Consider the following 25,733-nt stretch of genomic DNA (forward strand, 5'->3'; position numbering starts at 1 on the left):
GGCTGCTGCAAAATGAGCTCTGGCGCTCTCACAATTTTCCTCAAAACTGACACATGGAACACATCGTGGAATTCCGACAACTTTGCTGATAACTGCAATCTATAAGCCACTGCTCCAATCCGCTCCACAATAGGGTATGGTCCCATATATCTCGGTTTAAGCTTCTTTAGCTTTCGAGTCTTAGACCCTCCTTGGAATGTCCTCTTTTTCAGGTATACTAAGTCTCCTACCTAAGACTCCAAGTCTTTACGACGCTTATCTGCATAGCTCTTCTGGCGGTCATGGGCTTCCTTAAGCTGAGTCTTGAGCATCTCTACGTGCTCTACTGTCTCCTGAACCATTGATGGTTCTAAGTCTTGCCGCTCCACCACTTATGTACAACAAAGTGGTGTACGACAAGGCCTGCCATATAGCGCCTCATACGGTGCCATCTCAATACTCGAATGATAGCTGTTGTTGTAGGCAAACTCTGCTAGAGGTAAATAATTTCTTCAGCTTCCTTCGCAATCCAGGACGCAAGCCCTAAACATATCCTCTAATGTCCGAATAGTCCTCTCTGACTGTCCATCTGTCTGCGGATAATAGGCTGTACTCATATGAACTTTTGTCCCAAGCGCCTTCTGAAATGCTCTCCAAAATGTAGATGTGAACTTTGTATCCCGATCTGATACAATACTAATAGAAACTCCATGCAACCTCAAAATATCTCTAAGGTAAATCTGCGCCAACTGATCAGCTCCGTCTGTTTTCTTGATCGCTATAAAATGAGCAGATTTGGTAAGTCTATCCATGATCACCCAAATAGCATTCCTCCCACTAAAGGTTATCGGAAGCCCAGTCACAAAATCCATAGTCACCATGTCCCATTTTAACTCTGGCAGCGACAGGTTCTACAGTACCCCGTTAGGCACCTGATGCTCAGCCTTAACTATATGACATGTCTGACACTGCGATACAAATGTAGCCACATCTTTCTTCATACCGGGCCAGTGGTAGTAGCGCTTCAAATATTTGTACATCTTGGTATTTCCTGGTGGATCAAAAAATGCGAATTATGTGCTTGCTGTAAAATATCCTTCCTTAACAGCTTATCATCTCGCACACAGACTCGGTTCCGGTACATGTACATCCCGCTCAAAGCTGTATGATATCCAATACTCTCGATCTCATTCTGCTTAACCAAAGCATCATCACTATCCTGACCTCTGCGTATCCTCCATAATAAATCTGCCTGCTCCAATGCTTCAAGACCAGCAGTATCTCTCTCTGTGGTAGCTGCACACAATCTGAGACTAGCAAGTGTCCCAGTCAGCTCCTGAACCGCCTTGGTTCCTGAAACATCGTTCATGCGTCTACTCAAGGCATCTGCCACCTGATTGGCCTTACCTGGATGATACGTAATATCCAAGTTGTAGTCTGCTAACAACTCCATCCATCTGCGCTGTCTCAGATTTAGGTCCGCCTGAGTAAAGATGTACTTCAAACTCTGGTGGTCTGTGAGGATCTGAACTTTCTCTTCATACAAATATGACCTCTAAATCTTTAGCGCAAAAACAATTGTTGCTAACTCCAAATCATGAGTAGGGTAGTTGACCTCGTGAGGCCTCAACTGACGTGATGCATAAGCAATAACATGATCATCCTGCATTAATACACAACCCAAACAAGTACCTGACGCATCTATATAAACCTCATAAGGTACCCCCGGTCTCGGTAGTACCAACACTGGTGTATCTGTCAACTTTCGTTTCAGCTCAGTAAAACTCTCCATACAAGCATCTGTCCAATCAAACTTGGTGTCTTTGCCTGTTAACCCTGTCATCGATTTTGGAATATTGGCAAAATCCTTCACAAACGTTCTGTAGTATCCTGCTATACCCAGAAAACTACGAATCTCGGTAGCGCTCTTAGGTGTAGGCCGTTCTGATATTGCAGTAATCTTCTCTGAATCTACTGCAACTCCTGCCTCTGAAATCACGTGACCCAAAAATCCAATCTTCCTCTGCAAGAAACTACACTTACTCGCTTAGCAAACAGCTGATTCTCCCTGAGCTTATCCAACACAATCCGCAGATGCTCTGCATGCTCCTCTCTGCTCCGAGAATAGATCAAGATATCGTTGATGAAAACAGTCACACACTTATCTAAGTGCTAGCGAAACACATCATTCATAAGCTTCATGAATGATGCAGGTGCATTCGTCAATACAAATGGCATCACCACAAACTCACATAGTCACATGCAATCAGACTGAAAGATTTGGTTTGTGATGTTAAAAGGACCTCAGGTATGATCGATTTTCTCGAAAGAGTTGGAGGAGATAACAAAGCTGCAAAGAAGATTCCAAGATATTATATATACATCGGAGATAGAATGCGATTGACAATTCTTTAGGTAGAACTACACTGTCATTTCATAGGATTTTAGTATTGTGAGTTATTATATTTTGGTGTATCTACCCAAATAAATTTTTGAGTAATAAAATAACCTTTTGTGGTTGACAAAAAAAAAGAATAATATTTTGTTGTGGGGAAAAATTACAGAAAATAATAAATACTAGATGATAACCCGCACGCATGCGCGAAGTGAATTTTTTATACTAATGTTTTGCTCATTAAATGGTTTTAAAATTTTGCAACACTACAATTTTTATCGATTGTAAAATGACGAATACAAATATTGGGTTCTTAAATGTATCATCGTTGTTGAAGAGTTAACATATTACAACGCATTTCAATTATTTTTAAGATTTCATATCCAAAAAATCAAATTAAGTTTTGCGGCCAACACAAATAACAATAACTAGATTTGCAACATCGATTGTAAAATGACGAAAGAAGATTAGGTTTTTTGCTCTCGATTTGTTTACTATTGACTCTCCATAAGTGATTTCATTTTCTATTTCTATAAAATTTTGCTTTCGTTCTTGTTTCTGTTTCACTGATATGAGTCTTGATTTTTTTTTTAATTTCTTCTGTGAATTCGATGAATTACATAAGTATCAATTAAAAAAAATGGACATCTGTAAAAATTAGTTCCACTGCAGAAACATATCTAAGAATCAAAATTTTGAAAAAATCACCAGCAAACTCTATCACAAGTTAGTGTTCAAATCTAATTTACCAAGCTGTTATAGAATATAAGTGTAGACTCGAAATATAAATATCTCTCTAGTATATATTATCCAGCTCGGTCTAAATCATCTAGTTCTAGAACAACAAAACAAATTACTTATTTTATTAAATTACACTTTTGGGTTTAGTTACTTAAGACTATACCGATTAAAAAATATATAATATTTTACCATTCTAGTATATGTAAACTATGTTTAAAGTAAGAACTATTTGATTTATTAAATAGTTCAAATTTCGCATTCTTACCGTTATAATAGTTAGAAAGGGTATTAGGGAGAAACAAATATTAGACGAATGATCAAATCTCTCATTTTTGACCAAAATCAAAGGGAGGTGATTGAAATCTTGTCATGATATTTCATTAAAAAAATTTTAGGAATAAAAGTCAAAACTAAAATATTTAATCTGAATGAAATAATATATATATATATATATATATAGTGCTTCCAAAAATTACTTTGATTTGAAGAAGTATATATATGGGATTGTCACAATCAAATAACATATTAGAAAACACATATTTAAAAATAATTTGTATACATAAAATATATACATTAGAATAAGTCATGTTTATGTACAGTCATGTTTTTGGTAAATAAATAAAACAATTATTTTATTTACTTTATATGGTATATAATTAAACTTTAGTGATATTGACATAGAAGTATATATAGTTAATATAAATATTTATTATTGACACTTCCTACTCATATGATTTTATTAACATTTTTATATTTGCTGTACCAAAAATTTAAACTGTTAATCACAAAACTTTTATCGTGAGATTTATCAATACAAATTTCAAAATTAAAATATTAAGAACTCAATAATTTTTTATTGCAAATTTTGAAATTAACATATTTTATATTGTCTATAATTTAATTTAAATGATATATATATATATATATATATATGTGTGAATATCTATTAATGAGACTTCATATTTATAGGATTTATGATCATATAACTTGTTTGAACAAAAAAAGTTAAACCATTGATCACAAATTTTCAATGTGAGACTTTTATCATTTTAGTAATTTATTGACGTTTTTAAAAAACTTAATATAACATATAAGAAAATATCTAAATTTTTTATTATATGCTTAATGTGATTGTTTAACTTCTTTTAATAATATAAAATTAAACAAAAAAGAGAGAAGATACAAAAATTGTTATCAAATATATATTATTTATAATCTTTAATTGACATATATATATATATATATATATATATATATATTAATCATATTAGTTAATTTCGTAGGTTTTATATAAGAAAAAAATTGAGAATATTTTTTTGTACACTACTAATCAATTTGATAGTTATTTTAATTAGTATAATTTATATTTGTATGGATCAACTTATTTTTTTAAAGACTAGGTATTAATCTGCGCTACGCGCGGAACTATATTAATTTCCAAATGTTAATTATCTAACTATTCTTATTGTTTTATGTCAAATGGTAATACTAAAATATATTTTTAAAGTATTATTTACTTATTATTTATTTTATTTAACATTTTTCAGATAGATAGTTAATATACTTTTTCTACTTCTTATATTATATTTTTTTTATTATTTATTTATTCTATATTGTATATTTACTTATAATAATATTACACTAGATATTTAGTATAATATTCTTATTTATTATATTGTACATTTAATTATTGTTTAATTTTTTAATTATATTAAATATTTATCTATTCTAATATATTTGCTTTTATATTAAATAACAGTATTGAGATCAATTTTTAACATAATATTTGTATTTCTTCTACTGCATATTTACTTATTATTTATTTTTTCTTATATTGCATATTTAATTATTCTAATATTACTATAGATGTTTAATGTAATATTTATATTTTTATATTGTATATTTAATGATTATTTATTTTATTTTAATTTATTTTTCTATTTCTTATATCGTGTATTTACTTATTGTTTATTTTTTATTATATTTTATATTTATTTATTCTAATTTTATTGCTTTTATATTAAATGATAATATTACGATAAATGTTTAATGTAATATTTTTATTTCTTATATGGTATTTTTCCTTATTATTTATTTTTATATTATAAAGAGGTTTGTTATTTATTTTTTCTTATATTGTATATTTACTTAATCTAATATTATTACTTTTATATATAATGGTAATATAATGATAACTGTTTAATGTAATAATTTTTTATATTGTATATTTACTTATTATTTATTTTAGTATACAGTTTTCAGATAGATGTTTGATGTACTTTTTTTATTTTGTATATTGCATATTTAATTATTTTAATATTATGATAGATGTTTAATGTAAATTTATATTTCTTATTTTGTATTTTTTATATACATTTTAAATAGATATTTAATTTAGTTTTTCCATTTTTATATTTTTTATTTAATTATTATTATTTTTTTATTTTATATATACATATTCTAATTTTCTTGCTTTATATCAAATTATAATAACATGATAGATGTTTAATGAAATATTTATATTTTTTTATTATATATTTATTTAGTATTGTTTTTTTCTTATATTATTAACTAACTTATTTTAATATTACTTTAGATGCTTAATGTAATATTTATTTTCATGTTTAATTAATATTTATTTTACTATAGACTTTTCAGCTCGATGTGTAATATAGTTTTTTTTTCATTTCTTAAATTGTTTATTTTTTCTTGCTCTTATATTGATTTTCAAATGTTAATTATCTCGTTATTCTTATATTGTATATTTATTTATTCAAATTTTCTTACTTTTATATCAAATGATTATATTATAATAATTTTTAATGTAATATTTACTTATTATTATTATACATTTTGCAGATAGATTTTTAGTGTACTTTTTCTATTTTTTATATTATATTTGTTTTTTCAATATTGTATATTTACTAATTTTAATATTGATGTTTAATGTAATATTTATATTTCTTATATTGTATATTTTTACTGCTTATTTTTTCTTATATTGTGTATTTATGTATTCTAATTTTTTTTGTTTTTATATTGAATGATAATATTAAGATAGATTTAATGTAATATTTATATTTCTTATCTTGAATATTTACTTATTATATATTTTTATTTTTCTGATATCGAATGATAATATTACGATAGAAGTTTTATGTAATATTTCTGTTTCTGAAATTATATATTAACTTATTCTTTTATTGTATATTTATTATCTATTTTTAATACCACATGGCTTATTTTGAAAAATAGATTTTTATATTTATGTGGATGGTCTATGAAAAACAGTTAGTTTTTAATATGAAAAATAGATAATTAATTATGAAATCATAAATTCTTATAAATTTAATAATTTCATAAAAAAACTATTTTGACTAATGTAGTATTTACATTGTTTATATTGTATATTACTTTTTAATGCAGTATTTTCATTTTTTAAATTTTGTAATTAATTATTATTACTTTTTGTATATTATATATTTACATATTTAAATTCATATTTACATGTGTTTAATTTTTACATTTTCATATAGATGTCTAATGGAGTATTTCCATTTTTTATTATTTACATTTTAAGATAGATGTTTAATGATTAACGTACTTTTTCATTTTTTATATTGTGTATTTACTTATCAATTTTATTTTCGTATATTATATATTTCCTTAATATCTATATTTTACATTTTAAGATAAATGTTTAATGCCACGTGTCATCTTTTAGAAGAAGTTTTTTCGGCTGATGTGGACGCCTTATGGAGCCTCAAAAGCTCCCTTTTATTAATATTTCTATTTACTTATATTGCATATTTACTTATTATTATTATTTTTTATTTTAAATACACAATTAAATGCCACATGTCATCTTTTAGAAGAAGTTTTTTTTCGGCTGATGTAGACGCCCTATGGAGCCTCTATTTTATTAGTATAGATTTTTCAGATAGATATTTAATTTAGTTTTTTCATTTTTAATTATATATTTACGTATTCTAATTTTCTTGCTTTTATATCAGATGATAAATTATGATAGATGTTTAATGTAATATTTCTATTTCTTATATTTTATATTTACTTTTTATTTATTTTCATTATATCGTTTATTTACTTATTATTGTTTAATATAATATTTCTATTTCTTATATTGTATATTTACTTATTATTTATTTTTCTTTAAATGTATATTTATTAGTATAGATTTGTTAATGCCACGTGTCATCTTTTAGAAGAAGTTTTTTCCGTTGATGTGGACGCCCTATGGAGCCTCAAAAGCTCCCTTTTATTAGTTTCTAATTTTCTTGCTTTTATATCAAATGATAAATTATTGTAGATGTTTAATGTAATATTTCTATTTCTTATATTTTATATTTACGTTTTATTTATTTTTATTATATTGTATATTTACTTATTATTGTTTAATGTAATATTTCTATTTACTTATATTATATATTTACTTTTTTTTCATACACAATTAAATGTCACGTGTCATCTTTTAGAAGAAGTTTTTTTCCGCTGATGTGGACGCCCTATGAAGCCTCAAAAGCTCAATTTTATTATCGCACATTCTTGGGTTCACCCCCTAGGTGAACATGTAGGTTCACCAACCAATAAGATTGTGTCATTTTAGATTCAGTATCTTTTAAAAAAAGGAAACAAAATATTATCAAATTATATTATATTTTTAAAATAAAAATTGTATTAATCACAAGAAGAAGATTTTTTAATCGCAAAAAAAAAGAATTTGTTTTTCAAAAGTATTTTTAACGCTGCCAACAATTATTAAACCCTAAACCCTAAACCTTTAGGTAAACCCTAAACTCTTGAATAAATCATAAATCTTAAAGTTTAAGATTTGATCCAAGAGTTTTGGATTTATCCAAGGGTTTAGGATTTACCCAAGGGTGTAGGGTTTACCCAAGGGTTTAGGGTTTAGAACTAGGATTTAGGGTTTAGTGTTTTGTTGATTGTGTTAAAAATATTTTTTTTTTAATTCAAGAATTTAAAATTTATGAAAGCGTTTAGGGTTTACCAAAGGGTTTAGGGTTTAGATTTAGAGTTTAGTGTTTTGTTTATTGATTAATTTTTTTTTGAAAATTTTTTTTTTGCAACTACTATTATTTTTATTTATTTATACTTTTTTTTTAATTTTAAAAGCGTAATATAATTTGACAATATTTTGTTTCTTTTTTTAAAAGATATCGGATTTGAAATAATTAAATCTTATTGGTTGGTGAACCTATAGGTTCACCCTAGGGGGTGAACCCAAGAATAACTCTTTTATTATTATAGATTCTAAGAAACCTCTTAATGATGACACATAGCTACGGAAATATGTTGTAATGCTCCATAATAAATACTAGGTTAAGATTCGCGCCTTGTGCGGGATAAACATTATATATATAAATTATTTCATATTTTATATGTTTCTAACATATTAGAAAATAATAAATATATATTGAATAATTAAAATTCAGTAACTATTACTTATATAATTAAATTGGTGCAAACATATAAATAAATTTTATTAATCCAAAAATATTTTTTCTATTTGATATGGTATATAATTAAATTTAATGATAGTAACATATATATAGTATAATTTAATATTAATATTTATGAAATAATGTTTTTTACTCATATGTTTTTCTTATCATTTGTATATGTTATAGCAAAAAATTAAAATTACTGATAACAACATTTTCACTGTAGGATTAATAGGTTAAGTAAATTATAATATTTTATAAATTAAATTGTCAATATATTTTCAAAATTTTTATCAAAAAAATTGATCAAAGTAAATTTCAAAATTAAGATATTTATGTATTTTTTAAATGGCATATAATTTAATTTAAAATGATATATATATATATTTATATATCTTTTATTTTTAATAATTATTAAATGAGACTTCAACTTATATGATTTTTTTAATCATTTGTATCATGTCATAACAAAAAATTTAAACCATGGACCACAAATATAACATATAAAGAATTTTTTAATGTTTATTATATGGTTACTATGGTTGTTTAATTTATTTTTATAGTTTAAAATTAAACAAATATAATATAAGATACACTTATTTTTATCAAATTTTTATTATTCAAAATCCTTAATTGTCATATATACTTTAGCCATATTAAGAAATTCTGTGATTTTATTTAAGGAAATAATGAAGAACATTAATAGTGTATTTATGGTTAGTTTAATAAAAAAATTATTATATATTTAGAAGGACCAACCTATTTCTCTAAGGATTCTAAAAATTATTCTAGTGATAACACGTGGCCACAAAAAAAATGTTGTAATGCTTCTCAAATAATATATAGGGGATATAGGGGATAAAATGCCACTTCTTAGAAAATAAAAGTATGAAACTCTAAAATAAACGGTTACAAAGTTTGTCTAATATTTTACCCTTTCCCTATTATTTTACAGAATTTAATAACCGAAGTCTGGAAGTTAATTCATTCTTGCAGTTACTTTTGGAATCCTTTTGAGAAACATACCAAAGATTACACAAACCTTGCAATCAAATAAAATGAATTTGAAAAATATAATATCACTTCTTTTTTTGATAAGTGTTATAATATCACTTCTCCGTCGAGAAAAAGAAGAACAGATTATTAGTATCATTCTAGTAGAACTCAAGTATTGCACCACACGGAGAATTAACATCCGATCGACAATCAATTTTTGCTGCAAATAATATTATTTTAACTCTAATCATTTTCTTTCCGCGTACGGAGTACGGGATAGAATACTAGTAAAAGTATAAAACTCAAAAATAAACGGTTACAAAGTTTGTCTAATATTTTACCCTTTCCCTATTATTTTACAGAATTTAATAACCGGAGTCTGGAAGTTAATTCATTCTTGCAGTTACTTCTGGAATCCTTTTTTTTTTTAAACGGTAGTCAAAAGAAGAGTCCTTCTTGCCACATGTCACTGTTCCGTAAGCCAGCCGTCACTTGATGTAACCGCTTGTTGATTTATTATGTACGCGGTCCCCATGTCAACTCTGGCTTCTCTGCTTCCACTCAATTTGCTTACGCAACCCAACAAATACGCAGAGCTCGCATCGGTAAATACATACATGTGTATACAGACATATCTTTATAGAGATGCTCAAATATCAGAATCGTGCCTTTTAAGGAAATTGTAGCTTGCAGAATCACATATGTACTTATCCCATCCTATGTTTCCACCAATTCTTCTTATAATCATTTTTTTCCACATCATCTCTTTTGTCTCTTTTCCCATAGATATTCACCAATAATTCTTGCTAAATTATTGTTCACTCCAAGGCAAACTCACCCGAATATTCCCAATTTTTTTCTCTATCTTGTTGTTCTATATAAAGAAATACCACAATTCTCATTATCACACAGCGAATATCTCTTTGTCCTGAGTTTATGTTGTAGATCAGAATGAGATTCTTACTGAAAGTTCTTGCCTTTGTGACACTACTTTTAGTGTTTCTAATAACAACAGAATCAGCTCCTCAGTCTGCTCTTATCACCAAACTTCCTGGCTTCAGTGGCACTTTTCCTTCAAAACACTACTCCGGGTAAAAATTGAGTTCTCTGTTTTCTTTCTTTCGAGCTGTATACATTATAAGCCGAAAACTCGAGTAACATCATTTGAAACGTGTACAATGGCCAGAACTGAGTTCATTATCAATTTTGTAGTTTAGATCACGTTCTATCTTTTTGGATTTTTGAGGTTCTATGTTATTCTTTGGTTTTGATTCTAAAGGTACGTCACAATTGATAAGGAGCATGGGAAAAATCTGTGGTATTACTTTGTTGAATCAGAGATGAATCCTTCGAAAGATCCGGTCGTACTCTGGCTCAATGGTGGTCCAGGTTGCTCAAGCATGGATGGATTTGTATACGAGCATGGTCCTTTCAATTTCGAACCAGCAAAGACAAATTATAGTCTCCCACTCCTGCATCTTAATCCTTATAGTTGGTCAAAGGTAAACTTTCGAAGTTTATAAATCGTATCAATATCTACTGTTTCTTTTCCCTAGTTGTAAATAACGTTTTCATGTACGATTTGTTTTCATTATCAGGTGTCTAACATGATATACCTTGATTCACCTGTTGGTGTGGGATTCTCTTACTCAAAGAACGAATCTGACTACATAACCGGTGATATGAAAACCGCGGTTGACTCTCACGCGTTCCTTCTCAAGGTAAATCAAACAAATATTTACATTCAAAGATTAAACTTAATTCAATGAACTCATAAACTATATACCGTATATAATTTACTTTTTAAGAGGTAAATGTTATGTATTTCTATTGGAAAAAAGTTTTTAATTAAATGTTATGCACTTCTATTTTAAAATTTTATAAAAAATAAATACTAAAATAAAAATAAAAATTTTAAAAACAGTTTCAAAAAGTATTTTTAAATTATAAAAAGAAAATTTGAAAAAAAAATAAAAAAAATTCAAAAAAAAAATTCAAAAAAAGAAATTCAAAAAAAAAATTATAAAAATTTCGAATCTGAAAACATATAATCTGAAACTATAAAATTTTTTTTTTTATTTTTATTTATTTATTTTTATTTATTTTTGTTTGTTTATTTAATTTTAAACTAAGGATATTATGGATATTTTACCCTTTAATGAATGTCATTTTTATGATTTTCTCCTTCTAGTGCTATTTTTAAGACATAAACTTCAAAAAGTGCTATTATTGACAATAGCCCTTTTTTTAAAAGTATTTAAAGCTTTATCAGAATTTAATTGATGCTATCAAAATGAGAGCTTCAACGAATATTTCACAGAAATTACCATGAAAACTCTAACAAATAATGGAATTTAAAAAAATAAAAAATTTGAAAAAAAAAAGATTTTCGAATACTTATTCCAGTAACAAAAGTAACCAAGAGAGTTCTTCAGAAATTAAAATTCTTTAAATAGAAATGTATCTCTTTGAATACCCACACCCCAAGTATTTGGGTGTTATTCAGATCACTAAATGCTTCTTCCGAATGTTACTTACCAGTGGTTCCAGATGTTTCCCGAGTTTCAGTCAAATCCGTTTTACATCTCTGGAGAATCTTATGCTGGAGTTTACGTCCCAACTCTGGCTTCAGAAGTTGTCAAAGGTAATGTACCTTCTCCTTCCATGTATAAACATAATCGACTATACATCTTCCTGAGCTTTTTCCTCCATTTTGTTTGGTTATGTTGCAGGGAACAAAGAAGGGTTAAAGCCGGCTCTTAATTTAAAGGTAGCAATATAAAACGAGTCAAGATTCAGTTTCATGAATTATCGTTTGGTTTCATTCAAGGATTGGATGATCTGTTCTTGTTTTGGTACAGGGTTATTTGGTTGGAAATGGAGTTGCAGATTCCATGTATGACGGAAACGCTCTTGTCCCGTTTGCACACGGGATGGGACTAGTCTCTGATCAGCTCTTTGAGGTTTTCTCAATGGATTCTTACTTTTTCTTGCACTCCTATTTCTGGTTAATAAATCTAACACCTAGCGTGAAAACAAGCAGAACGTTACAAAAGCTTGCAATGGAAATTTCTACGACAATCTTAGCCCTGATTGCGAGGAACAGATGGCTAAAGTTTCAATGGTAAATATAATGTTTTCAAAGATGTTAATTTAAAGACATCAAGAATATTGTGTGATCAAAGTTTTCATTTTTTTTCCAGGATATTGACAGGTTGAACATATACAACATTCTTGAGCCATGTTACCATGGAACATCGCTGTCAGCATTTGACATCAAATCGCTGCCTTCAACTCTTCTTCAGTTAGGCAAAACCGAAAAGCCTTTGGCTGTAAGAAAAAGAATGTTTGGTCGAGCGTGGCCTGTTCGTGCGCCTATTCTTCCAGGCATTGTTCCTAGCTGGTCTCAACTCCTTGCTGACGTTTCTGTTCCTTGCATCGTAAGTAAACAAGAAAAAAATAATGTCTCTCTCTCTCCCTTTCTCCACTTCTTAGTAAAAAAAAAAAACAGTCTACGTTTTATATTTGCAGGATGATAGAGTTGCAACAGCTTGGCTAAACGATCCAGCGATCAGGAAAGCTATTCATGCTAAAGAGGTCTCAAACTCTGTTTTGATCCTATTGCAATATTATATTAAGAAAACCGGACCACTGATGTGCTTGAAAATATTACAGGAGAGCGAGATAGGAAGATGGGAACTCTGCACTGGTAAGCTATGGTTCCATCACGATGCAGGAAGTATGATCAGCTTCCATAGAAACCTCACTCTAAGTGGATATAGAGCTCTCATTTACAGGTACTTCAAACAAAACTCATAACAATGATTCTGACGCCTGTAGTTTCGAATATAATGAATCAAGTTTTGATTTGAAGCGGTGATCACGATATGTGTGTTCCATTTACTGGCTCTGAAGCTTGGACACATTCTCTTGGATACAAGGTGATTGATGAATGGAGGGCATGGATATCAAATGACCAAGTCGCAGGGTAAACTTTTCTTTGTGTAGTAATATTTTCTGGAGCTCAAAATGTTTTCTACAATTGTTGCTTATTTTTTTTGCAGGTATACCGAAGGATATGCAAACAATCTCACATTTTTAACCATAAAGGCACTGAATCACAATTCTCTACTGAAATTGGAAAAATGGTTGCCTAGTTTATATTCTTATGATGTTATTATCTTTGTGTTGGTAATTTCAGGGTGCAGGACATACTGTTCCTGAGTACAAACCGCGGGAGGCTTTGGATTTCTATAGCCGATTTCTAGCAGGAAGCAAGATTTAAGAGAGATCTCTATTGAAAAATAAGTACAGAGCATCATATCGTGTATTGACTCGTTTCGATTAAAAAAGACCATGTCCTATTCAGCTTGTGAATGGTTGATTCTTTCTTCATGATAAAACACCATGCATACCTCTTCTTCCAGTAAAATGCTTGCCGTTTCTAACTTCAACAGATGGACTTTTCGCCTTTCAGAAAAAGTGAAATTCAAGTTGAGTTCATAGGAGAAAAATAGCCGAAATGAAAGTGCAGTTGAAACAAACGCACTCGTAAGACCATTTCCAATCCATCTCTATTTTATCTCTATATTTTTCTCTAAAATAAAAAAAAACTCTATTATAGAAGTGAATTTGCTCCAATGTATGCCTCTATAATAGAAGTTTTTTTATTTATAGAGGAAAGTATAAAGATATGTTATTTTCACCTATAAATATAAAGAAAAAAATAATTTTACTCTATATTTTCCTCTAAAATATATTGGAGCAATTCTACTACTATAATAGAGATCTTATTTTAGAGGAAAATATAGAAACATACATTGAAGATGCTCTAAAGACAATGTTATCTCTCTACTAAAACTCTCTTGTCTCTTCATGCTCCAAGCTTCACCTCTAGCGAATGGTGGCCACGACGGGTGGCCGTTTTCTCTCTTAACCCTCTTTTTCTCTTTGCCTCCTTCTTTCCCTTCCCTTCCAATCAACATGATGAAAACCTGGAGATCTGTTGGATTGTCAATCCTAAATCCAGGGCCCCAGAGATGATATCTGCTTGGTTTCGGTCCCCTCTGGTGTCCAAGCGAGACTTGTAAATGGGAAGAAGCGGATGTCGGCGTTTAGGAAGATAGGGAAGGGTTTCCTCGATTTTTTAGATCTGTTTTTAGGAATTCCTTTTCTGTCGGTTTCGCAGGCGAGTGCTTCTGGTGTGGGCTCTCTCGGCTCGGTATGTCGGAACCTTCTTCGATGTGGAGTGGTGACCGACGGTTTCCTCCATGTCTTGGTGTCCTGACTGCATAGGAGCTCTAGGATTTTCTGAAGAGAGGCTTGTAAGACTTGGTTCTTCTCGGCACGTTTAGGTGGTTCTCCTCATCCCGGTGTCAGGTGGCTCTCTTTTGCGGCGTGTGTATCTTTCGGTTTTGTCTCAGCGCGTGGAGTCGTCTAAGTTTTGGTGACGTCCTAACCGGTGAGGTACTCTGCTTTTTTTCTCCTCCAGCGTACGATTTGATCATTGGTGAGCCTTTGATATACTATGGATTAGACCACTTTTTATGCCATAATATATATATCTTATTTAGAGTGTTTATATTATGTTTGGAGTCTAGTTTAGTGTATATATAGGTTTAGGTATGTTCTGAAATATTGTGGACATTATAGAGCTTAAATGGAGCCAAGTTTAATTTAAAGTTTGACTCCAGATATATATCTAAAACTATTAATCTCACAATTGTAAACAAAATATTGCAAACTTAATTTTTTTAAAAAATATAAATTACTAAAGCTATTAATATCACAATGAAAATTTTGTTATCAGTAATTTAAAGTTTTTGGTATAAAAGATACAATTGATAAAAAAATCTATATGAGTAGAAATTATCATTTAACCTACGTTGCACGGAAGCTTCAACGGACGTCCGCTTCCCGCTTCGGAACCGGAATCGGAATCTTGTGGAAGCTTACGGAATCTCGCTTCCAAAACGCTTCTAAAATATTTTCTCTAAAAACACATTGGAAGCTTACGATTCCGTTTTAGAATCGCTTCCATTTAAAAAAAAAACACAATGTCTTATATCAATAAAAATATAAAATTATAATTTTTAATTTATATATAATCCAAATTTTAATAGTATTGAATAGAGAGAATAGAAATATACAAATATTAAAACTAATACTATAAATTATCTTTATGCATTGAGGTTTTTATTAAAGATAAATCATATATTCAAATATATTATGTCAATTAATTATAAATAATAAAAAAATATAATATTATTTATTTAATTTAATTTATGTGTATTTTCACAGTTTAAATATAAAGTCATTTGAAAATTATTATAAATGAATAAATGCTTTATTTTAAATTTAAATCATATAATTTTTAGTTTTAGATTTTAAAAAATAATCTTACATATGTATATATAAATTCATATATATATATATATAATATATATATGGATACGCTTCCAACACGTATCCGCTTCTTAATTTTTTTTTAAAAAGCTCGCTTCTGCGCTTTCATACGCTTCCGTTTCCACGTTTCCGCTTCCGTTTCCATGTAACATAGCATTTAATAGATAATAATATAAAATATACTATATATATATGTTAATATCATTTATATTTATTTATATACCATATCAAATAGAAAAGGGAAATTGCCAAAAATACAATTTTCAAAATACCACTTTTCATGTTTACACTTATTAATTTTACACTCATCTTTAATGAATGAGAAAAGACATTTATAACCTTTGAATTAACTTAGACAAAAAAAACATAAGATTAATCTAAACTTAAAACATCACTTCTAAACCCTAAATCATCAACTCTAAACCCTAAACAACGAAACATTCAAATCTAAACCCTAAAACATCAAATGTAAACCCTAAACTCTAAATAATCAACTCTAAACCCTAAACTATAAAACATCAACTCTAAACCCTAAACCCCGAAACATCAACTCTAAACCCTAAACTCTAAACCTTCAAATCTAAACCCTAAAACATAAACTCTAAACCCTAAACGTGAACCCTAAACCCTATATTTTTTCTGAAATTCGAACCCTTAACCCTAAAACCCTAAACCTTCAAATCTAAACCCTATAACATCAACTCTAAACCCTAAACGTAAACCCTAAACCCTAAAATCCTAAACCTTCAAATCTAAACCCTAAAACATCAACTATAGGGTTTTAAGGTTTAGGGTTTAGGGTTTAGAATTGAAGGTTTAGGGTTTATGTTTTAGGGTTTAGGGTTTAGAAATGAAGGTTTAGGGTTTAGAGTTGATATTTTAGGGTTTCGGGTTAATTTTTTAGGGTTTAGGGTTTAGAGTTGAAGTTTAGGATTTAGGGTTTAGAGTTGATGTTTTAGGGTTTAGAGTTGAAGGTTTTGGGTTTAGGGTTTAGAGTTGATGTTTTGGAGTTTAGGGTTTAGAGTTGATGTTTCAGGGTTTTAGGGTTTATGTTTAGGGTTTAGAGTTGAAGGTTTAGGGTTCAGGGTTTAGAGTTGTTTTTTAGGGTTTAGGGTTAATTTTTTAGGGTTTAGGGTTTATTGATTACTTTTTATGGTTTAGGGTTGATAGTTTAGGGTTTAGAGTTGAAGTTTAGGGTTTAGGGTTGAAGTGTAGGGTTTAGGGTTTAGAGTTGATGTTTTAAATACTTATTTTTTATATATACAAAGAACAAGGGCATAAGAGTCTTTTGCCACTTAATGAAGAAGATATTTTTGAAAATGTCCGTTTAGTATTGGTAAAAAAGAAAAGTGATAGCAAAAAAGTGGTAAACATAAAAAGTGAATACAATTATTGTTTGGATTAATAAAATTTATTTATATATTCGCACCAATTTAATTATATACGTAATAGTTACTGGCTTTTTAATTATTCAATATATTTCCTATATATTAATCATGAAGTATTGGTTAAATGACAAATTTGAGAATCATCCTTATATTGCTCTTCATGGATTTTCCTATTGATGTAGATGGAAGAGTGTTCATCTTTTTCGCCTTTGTGTCTGCCCTGGTGTGTGGAGGTGGTTTTAGGGGTGCAAAACATTTTATATAGGTGTCTCTAAACCTAGTTGGAGAGGGAATATTCTCCTGCTCCTGAATTTTCGCTGCGGCGCGAATGTCGATCGATGTTCCTGTATGAGTGTTGATCGATGTGAGCGGTTGTTTTCCTGGACGAGGGTGGGTATCGACAGATGTGGAGTGTACTTCGGCGATCGATGTTGGAAACGTGTTGGTGAACTTATGTGTTTCAAATCTTTCATCCTGCAAAGACATTTCTATTGCACGTTCTTTCCAATAATCCTCATCGTATTCCTCTGTATGTTCCTCGTTAGATGAAGTAATTACAGTGTCAACGGCAAAACTTTCATGGAAACCACTCTCTGCCCAACTGCCTATGGAATAATCATCACGTCCTCTCTTGCTTGGAGGTTGGAAGGCAAAGTGTGGGTAACAATGATTAGGTGGAGTGAAATGGTCAACCGGCTGATCAACGTCGAGTGACGTGTTGTTGCGGTCATCGGCCACAGTTGACTCTTTGGAATCGATTGATGGAAAGGTGGGGGTGTCGATAGATTCCGAGTACTCTGTTTCGTACTCTGCTCCACAATGACATGCGCTAATGAAGCCAAGTTCTTTCCCGTAATCCACATAATTAATAACATTTTTCTTAAGTCGGATGGGGTCGCAGTGGATGTTGGGGTCTATCAGCGTCAGACACAATTTGTTTTTGTTCATGTCACATACAGTTCCTATTGTAGCTAGGAAAGATCTTCCAAGCAGAAGTGAAGAGTTCCAGTTAAGCTCGATGTCTAGGACATGAAAATCTACAAGGGCATTACCAATCTGTACCTCCAGATCTCTTATGATACCTCCTGATCGTTTTTCTGAAAGATCCACAAAGGTGAAGGATTCGGTTGAAGGCTCGATGGCCAAACCAAGCTGGTCTGCCATGATCCTAGGGAGGATACTAACTGATGCTCCTGTGTCACACATGGAATGGGGAAATTCAACACCCTTGACTACGCATGGTATTGCAAACTTCCCAGGATCACTCTTCTTCGTCAATGTGATCCTGTGTTTCATCTTCTCTCTGACTTCATGAAACATTCTCCTAATGTCCTCCTCAGTTACCTTTGTTTCTCTGAAGAACATCCACAAACGGTGTGTGAACTAAGCTTCATCAAAAGCTTTTTCGATTGAGATTCTGAGGATTCTTTTAGTGAAACCATCCATCTCCTTCTCGTTAGCTTCCCTCTTAAGGTTCTTAGGAATTTTCTCCATCTTTTTCCTTAACATTCTCCGCTCAGTTTCTTGTTCTTCTTGAACTGGTTCTGGTGAACTATTTAAAGGGTTGGATTTTGGTTCGGGTGGGCTAGCTAATGGTTTCTGTGGTGGTCTGAGTGCGTTGATATGATCATTATCGATTGAGGGTAACCGCACTCGGTATGTCAGAGGTGCCCATCGATCGATGGGAGGTGTGTTGTGACGATCGACGTCGGACTCACTCTGTCGATCGATGGTTGGCTTAACCGGTCGATCGATTTTATCATAGAAAGGGGAGGGTGGGTGAGGAAGCTTAGCTGCGAATTCCTCATGAGTTAGAATTCGAACTGCGTTGCATTCAGTCGATTTAGCGGACGACGTCGATCGATGTCTGGAGTAATCCGTCCATCGATCTTCGTCATGGTCTGTCGATCGATGCGAGTTCATCGACATCGGTCGACACCATTGGGATCCGCTGAGATTCATGGAGCTTTCGATTTCGAAGTCTCCTTCCTCAAGCTTTTCATTTCTCACCACTTGCCAGAAATCATCATCTATGATGGCATTTACGTGGTGTTTTCCTTTGTCGGCTCCTGCTTCTCTAGCGAAAGCTTCTTGCCTTTTTATAGTCTCGCCCGTCTAAATTACTTGCGTTTCAAGTTTTCTCACCTGAGTCCCTAAGGTCTCGATTTTGGTGTTCAGATTGTTGTAGGCGGAGTCTATTTTACCATGGAAATCCACGGTGATTTGTTGTTGTCTCAACAGTACTCGATCAAGCATCTCTTCGATCTTACTTTCATGAGTCTGGGGTGGTGGATTCTGGTAGTAAGAGTTCGATTAGCTTTTGCTGTTGTTGAAGGGTTTTTGAAATTGTGAACTCTGGTTACTTCTTTGACCATTTCCAAAGAAGTTTCTGTTTTCGCCCTGGTGTCCAAATTTCTGGAATCCGGTACCTCCGATGTAGTTCACATTTTCTTCTCCCTCAGTATCTGCTACTTCACCTTCAGCTGAACAGACTTGCTTCCTAAGAAGCTCGTGCACTACATCTAACTTAGCTCTTACTTCGTCCATCTGTTCCTTCCGGATAGAGGTTACGGACTTCTTCCGTTCAGAGTCAGTGTTTTTGGTGTTGCTGCTGTTAGCAAGGTTTTCGATAAGTCTCACAGCTTCTAACGGATTCCGAGTAGTGAATTTTCCTTTACTCGCTGTATCAAGAGCCATTTGATACTGTAAGGCGAGACCTCGGAAGAAAGTGCTTAACAGCTGCACTTCGTTAAATCCGTAGTGTGGACAGTCTCGCTGGAAGAACCTAAATCTATTCCACGCATCTTTGAAGGACTCTCCAGCCTCCTGCGAGAATGTGGAAATTTTGTTCCGAAGTTCTTCAGCACGCGCCTCATCAAAAAAGTTTCGTAAGAAAGCATTCTTGATGTATGCCGAGGATGTTAAAGATCCTGTGGGTTGCTGCCTAAGCCAGTGCATCACTTCTCCATTCGGTGTGTATCTGAAGAGCTTGCACAGCAGGTAATCTTCGGGGACTCCTTCCATCCGAATTACAGCGATTAGATCCTCGAACCGTTCCAGATGGTCCATAGGATGCTCGTGCGGTAACCCAGAGTAGGGTATTTGCAACACAAGAGTGTAGTATTGAGGCTTCAGCTCGAAATTCTGCTTCTGGATCTCCGGAAGTCGAATAGCTGATCTGTTGGAATAGTACTCATCTGGGCGATTGTAGTCGGCCAGTGGTTTCGATCGAGCATCCTCATCTACAGGTTGAGCAGCTCCTGTAGCATTAGCCTCAGGGATTACAGTCTCCTGAGCGTCTATTTTCTGACCTGTTGCATTACGCAGATGACCGTTCTGGTCATACAGGTTTCCGTTCTCGTCCCTGTGTTAGAATAATAATGTTTACCATTTTTGACGACACGGTATCGATCGACGTACGCGGTGTAATATCGATCGTTGTCGAACGATTGGGATCGATCGACGATGACGGTCTGGTGTCGGTCGACGGTGGGTTGTGCGTATCGATCGACGACGATGTTGTTGCGTCGAGCGATGTGGAACGTTGACCTCTACGGATGGTGCGTTCCAAGTGAGCAGGATCGTCTGAGAACATCAAGTCTTTTTCCTTGTTGCTTCTATTACCGCTGGGCATGCACCTGAAAAGACAAGAAAAAAGATTATGTTAGAAAGGGGGTAGAGAAAAGAATAAAAATCAATAAAACTAAATATAATGGCGATCAAAGCTCCCCCGCAACGGCGCCAAATTTGATACCACTCAAATTACCCTAAGGAGTGTTACTCTCATCAAAAGAGGTTCAGATGTAGTACTTAGGGATCGAATCCACAAGGAGCTAGGGAACAATTAAATCTAGTGTTTATTAATTCTAAGAGTTGTACATGTTTAAATGAAATAACAATAGTAACAAGCGAAGTAACTAGTAAATGTAACTTGGTTGAAAATGATATTAGATGCAGGACCACTATTCATGTGTTGGAGATTATAATACCTATAGATGCCTATTTGTTGCATGCATGATATATTAGAGCTTAATCGCTTAACTCAGTGATCAGCTGTCGTATGTTTCACTGGTTAACAAGCTAGATCTCGTGTCTCAACGGTTAGTATGTCGACAACGAAAGAGTGTCGATCGATGGTCCTATTGGGACGTCGACCGATACACCTTTGCCAACGTCGATCGATAGTCAGTTGAGGACATCGATCGACGGGTTCTAGCCAGGCCTATGCGCGAGTATGATATGCCCTACTAAGATACTAAATTGGCGGTTAGCCCTCTCTAGCAGTCCTAATATGATAGATAGATTTCAGGATGGGATAACAAGGGTGCTTGAATATGCAATCATATGATCAAGTTATAGTTAGCAAGGTTAAAACAAGCAATAAATACAAATCTATCATGAATATCACAACCAGGCAAATCTATAGTTTGGAGCTAATCCCACAAACCTATCTGAACCCTGGATCTAATAATTGAACTACTCAGACATATCAAAGCAATTTATAACAATGAAGAAATAGAAACTCATAGTATAGATGAAAAGAAATGATAACAAAGAGTTCCAATCACAAGTGATCTTCTCTCCAAAACTCTCTTCTCTCTCAAAGTAAAACTTGTAACCAAAAAGCTCTCATGCCGTCAAAACACTTAGGCAGTATATAATCTACTAGGTTAAAAACTCGTCAGGGCATTTTCGTAATTTGGCTTGGCCTTGGGTTTTAAGTGTGCTGGATCCAAAATGCCGCGTGTCTAATGTCTCGACATCGATCGATGGTACTTGTGTACATCGATCGATATTAATCTTCATTTGTCGAGACATCCCTTGGTGTCGATCGATAGCACTGATGCGCATCGATCGATTGTTCTTCCCTCGTCGACCTCTACATGGTCAGCTCGGGTGAAATGTCCTTTAAGCTCCAAAATGCTCCAAAGTCATAGCTTTACTCCGAAATGCACCTAAACCTGAAAACATAGCTAGAAGAGTAGAAAACATAGATATATATATAGTAAAACACCTATATACCAGGGATGAAAACGGGTCAAATCCAAGGTATATCAGTAGACATAACAAAATACATAGAGAAGTATATTACAGAGCTTCATTTTTTGGTTACCTCTCTTACTGGCCGAGGGCTACGACAAACCGGAAGAGGATCCATATTTGCTGATGCCTTGCCTTTTCCCTTTGCTGCCGGAGGACCCGTACTATGAGATGATGGTCCTTGGTCTTTCCCAAGTGTTGCTGAAGGAGACAAAATCTCAGATGCGTTGTCTTTTCCCACTGTATCCGATAGACCCTTAATCTGAGAGACTTGTTCCTTGAGTTGAGCCACCTCATTGGCAACGTTGTCAAAACGCTCATGGATGTCCTTCTGCACCACTTCCTTAAAAGAGTTGAAAGAAGCGGTGAACAAACCTTCAATGAAGGTCTTCATTTCACTAGGGACACCACTGTTGTGTTCAGCCGCACGTTGACAAAGCAGTTGTTTCTTTCGAGACTCGGCACCAGGATCAATTAGCTTGCGCTTGCCTCTTTTCGCAGCAACAGCCGGTTCCCCTGCAACAACAGTTGGTTCCTCTGCAACATCAGACGGTTCCTCTGCAACATCAGCCGGTTCATCTTGTTCTGAATCAGAAAGGTCCATATGTGCAGGCAAAGACTCAACTTCCCAATCGAAATGCGTCCAGTCTTGTTTGGCATTGATCAATTCAACAATACGACCAACTCTTTCGTCCTTTTCATCTTTCCTAAAGAACTCAGTATTATCAATCACATCGAAATCACCAGTAGATGATATAAATGTGAACGCCTCTCCCTGCAAGAACAAACGAAACAATAAGCTTACACTGAACAATTATTGAACTCAATATTAATAGAAGAAAGATCAGTTACCTTATCAAAGTGGGACTCTAGGCTGGTGATATCTTGGTAGGATACTTTTCCACTACCTTTCCAATTCCTACATCTCATTTTCTTCACGTTTTTTTTTTATCTTTTTACCCACCATAGAACCAATGTCTGGAATTACCTCCATAATCCATATATGAAACGCATATGAGAATCCATTCAACACGTAGCTGTTCTTCGTATGCACATCTTCTTTTGCTCTGAGTATTGATGCAATCAGCTCATCATAAGCGCGAAGACCCCAAGGATACATCCTCAATTTCTCAAAATCCATCACCAAACGGATGTATTCTTGAGGGATATACACTTTCCAATCCTTAGCCATGAGGAATGATTGTATAATAGACAGATACACTAACCTCACTCTGTCCACATACGACCACTCGTTACACACTTTAAGGAGCTCATCCCTTATAGTATATAAGTTGATCTTCGCATTGGTCTTCAGCGCATTGCTCCAGAATCCCTTATCATTCTTCCAGTTAATGAAGTCTACGTCGGGTTCCTCTTTGTACTTCAATCCAGTCACATCATAAAATTCTTGCATAGAAAACCTAAGAGGCCTCTTCGCAAAAAGAAACCACAGCTCGTGAATCTTGGAAACCCTGAGCTGCTTGCACATGAAGCTGTGAATAATCTTCCCTGAGTAGATGAGGTTGTTCTCTATGATCGCAAGAAGAGGCCCGAAGACAAGGTCTTTCAAAACTTCCTCATACTCATCTTTCAGAGCAACCTTTACCGCCTTCAGAAGCGTCCATCTACATGTGTTGTTAATCTTATCAATCTGCGTCTCAGCTCTTTCTTGAAGAATGCGTTTAGGAAACTGGTGAGCCATTCTTAAAAACATGAATTTCATAACTTAACAGCAAACCAAATATAACCATCTCACATTTACTAGTCTATAAGACAATTCAAAACTACATAGAAACACAATTCGAAACAAAATATAATCAACTCGCAAATGTGTTTTCCTCTAAAAGAAAACAGAGTCAAAGCTATGTACCAAATGAATAACAAAAGTATACACACTATCGACAAATTCAATTCAAATAACAAATCCGATCCCAAACAACTATGTAAAATTGATGTCTAAAGCATGTCAAAGTCATTAGCCTTTTCAAGTCTATTAGGAATTCTAAACCTTAATAAAGCCGATACCAAACAAAATAGAACTCAAAATCACCATCACCTCAACAACAAGCCACAATCAACTCACACCCCACTCAACCACATTCCGCCTCTGAAAACCATAAACTTGAAACGATTTGTGTTTTTAAACAGTGAACTCTCTTCCTAGTACATGCAAATAAACATAACGAACAAACAAAAAAAATCAAAATCGTAAAGGGGATTTCAAAGCCTAACCTTCAAATTGTCGGAACCGAGATGAAGGAAGAGCAAAAGAAAACAACTGTGAAACTAATCGTCCTTGATCGGGGAGGAGAAGCTACTCCCGAGCTTGAACAGCTCCGATCATCATCCGCGGCGGAGATAAGAACGACAATCTAACCGGTGGCTCTAAAAGAGGAAATACGTAAGAAGGAGGAGGAGAAGCGATGTGAGTACTAGTTGAAGCTCTCCGAAGAACCAAGAATCTCAGAGGCGGAAGGTGTCGCCGGCGAGAAAGAAATCGTCTCTCGATTGGGAAAGAGAGTCGGAGAGAACGATATTGATATTTGGGAATTTTTTGCCCTATTTTTATTCAATTAAGTGTCATATAATTTTTAAAATATTTTATTAACTATATTGTAAAGAAAAGAACAAAACAGTTGATTCACTAGGTATGACAAGGATTACTTCTATACGGACAAGGTTTGTGAATTTAGTTCTAAGAGGACAATACTTTAGCGATTTAGTTCCATATTGGCAAATTTTCCTTGTTTTAATCGACCGAATTTACTAGGATAGAAATGGCAAAACATTTAATGGATGACTAAAAACTATAATATATAGAACCTTATTCGAATATGTAAATAAATAACCTTATAAATCTTTCCTTACATGTATTACGACTTTTAATGTATTAAAAAAAACTTTTGCTGATTGTGTACTCAAACGTGTGAAATTAATAATGGAAATCAATAGTATATTCGTATTCGTATTGGAGGGGGTAATAACTTGGTGAAAGAGTATATCTGAATTTATTACATTGTATATATGACTTAGGGGGTGTTAGTGGGGATGAAATTTATAATGAGTCTAATTCTAGTGTTATTGGTTTATAGATTCTCATATTCTCATTAAAATCTATTGTTATTGGTTTGATGATTCTATATTTCTATACAAAATCATTTGTTATTTAAAAAGTTTAGATTTTAATGATTCTACAAATCTATTAAAGTAAGTGTTATTGGGAGTTGAATTCTTCTCATTTTAACTCACAAATTAAGATTTTGAGAAAACTACATGTTTACCTTGAATTCTTAGAATCATTACATTACT

General features: G+C 32.7%; 2 protein-coding genes and 1 non-coding gene across 3 annotated transcripts; 2 read left to right on the forward strand and 1 right to left on the reverse strand.

The window, feature by feature from the left end:
• Positions 1-10,176: 10,176 nt before the first annotated feature.
• LOC106423390 (serine carboxypeptidase-like 20) lies at positions 10,177-14,045 on the forward strand. The gene is made up of 13 exons (XM_013864167.3): positions 10,177-10,682; positions 10,871-11,093; positions 11,190-11,312; positions 12,133-12,235; positions 12,324-12,361; positions 12,453-12,554; positions 12,635-12,715; positions 12,795-13,031; positions 13,123-13,188; positions 13,267-13,388; positions 13,466-13,579; positions 13,656-13,701; positions 13,793-14,045. Exons 1-13 carry the CDS (start codon positions 10,543-10,545, stop codon positions 13,874-13,876), a joined length of 1,479 nt encoding a protein of 492 aa, XP_013719621.1. The 5' UTR covers positions 10,177-10,542; the 3' UTR covers positions 13,877-14,045.
• A 6,091-nt stretch (positions 14,046-20,136) lies between these two features.
• Positions 20,137-20,242, forward strand: LOC125608498. The gene has a single exon (XR_007339388.1). It is a non-coding gene; the product is annotated as a small nucleolar RNA R71 (small nucleolar RNA).
• A 2,240-nt stretch (positions 20,243-22,482) lies between these two features.
• Positions 22,483-24,126, reverse strand: LOC125608145. Its single transcript, XM_048778092.1, has 2 exons — positions 23,413-24,126; positions 22,483-23,199 (listed from the first exon to the last, which is right to left on the reverse strand). The coding sequence occupies exons 1-2, from the start codon at positions 24,124-24,126 to the stop codon at positions 22,483-22,485; spliced, it is 1,431 nt and encodes a 476-aa protein (XP_048634049.1).
• Positions 24,127-25,733: the final 1,607 nt, after the last annotated feature.

The sequence above is a fragment of the Brassica napus genome, chromosome A4 (assembly GCF_020379485.1).
Source record: "Brassica napus cultivar Da-Ae chromosome A4, Da-Ae, whole genome shotgun sequence".
NCBI classification, from domain to species: domain Eukaryota; kingdom Viridiplantae; phylum Streptophyta; class Magnoliopsida; order Brassicales; family Brassicaceae; genus Brassica; species Brassica napus.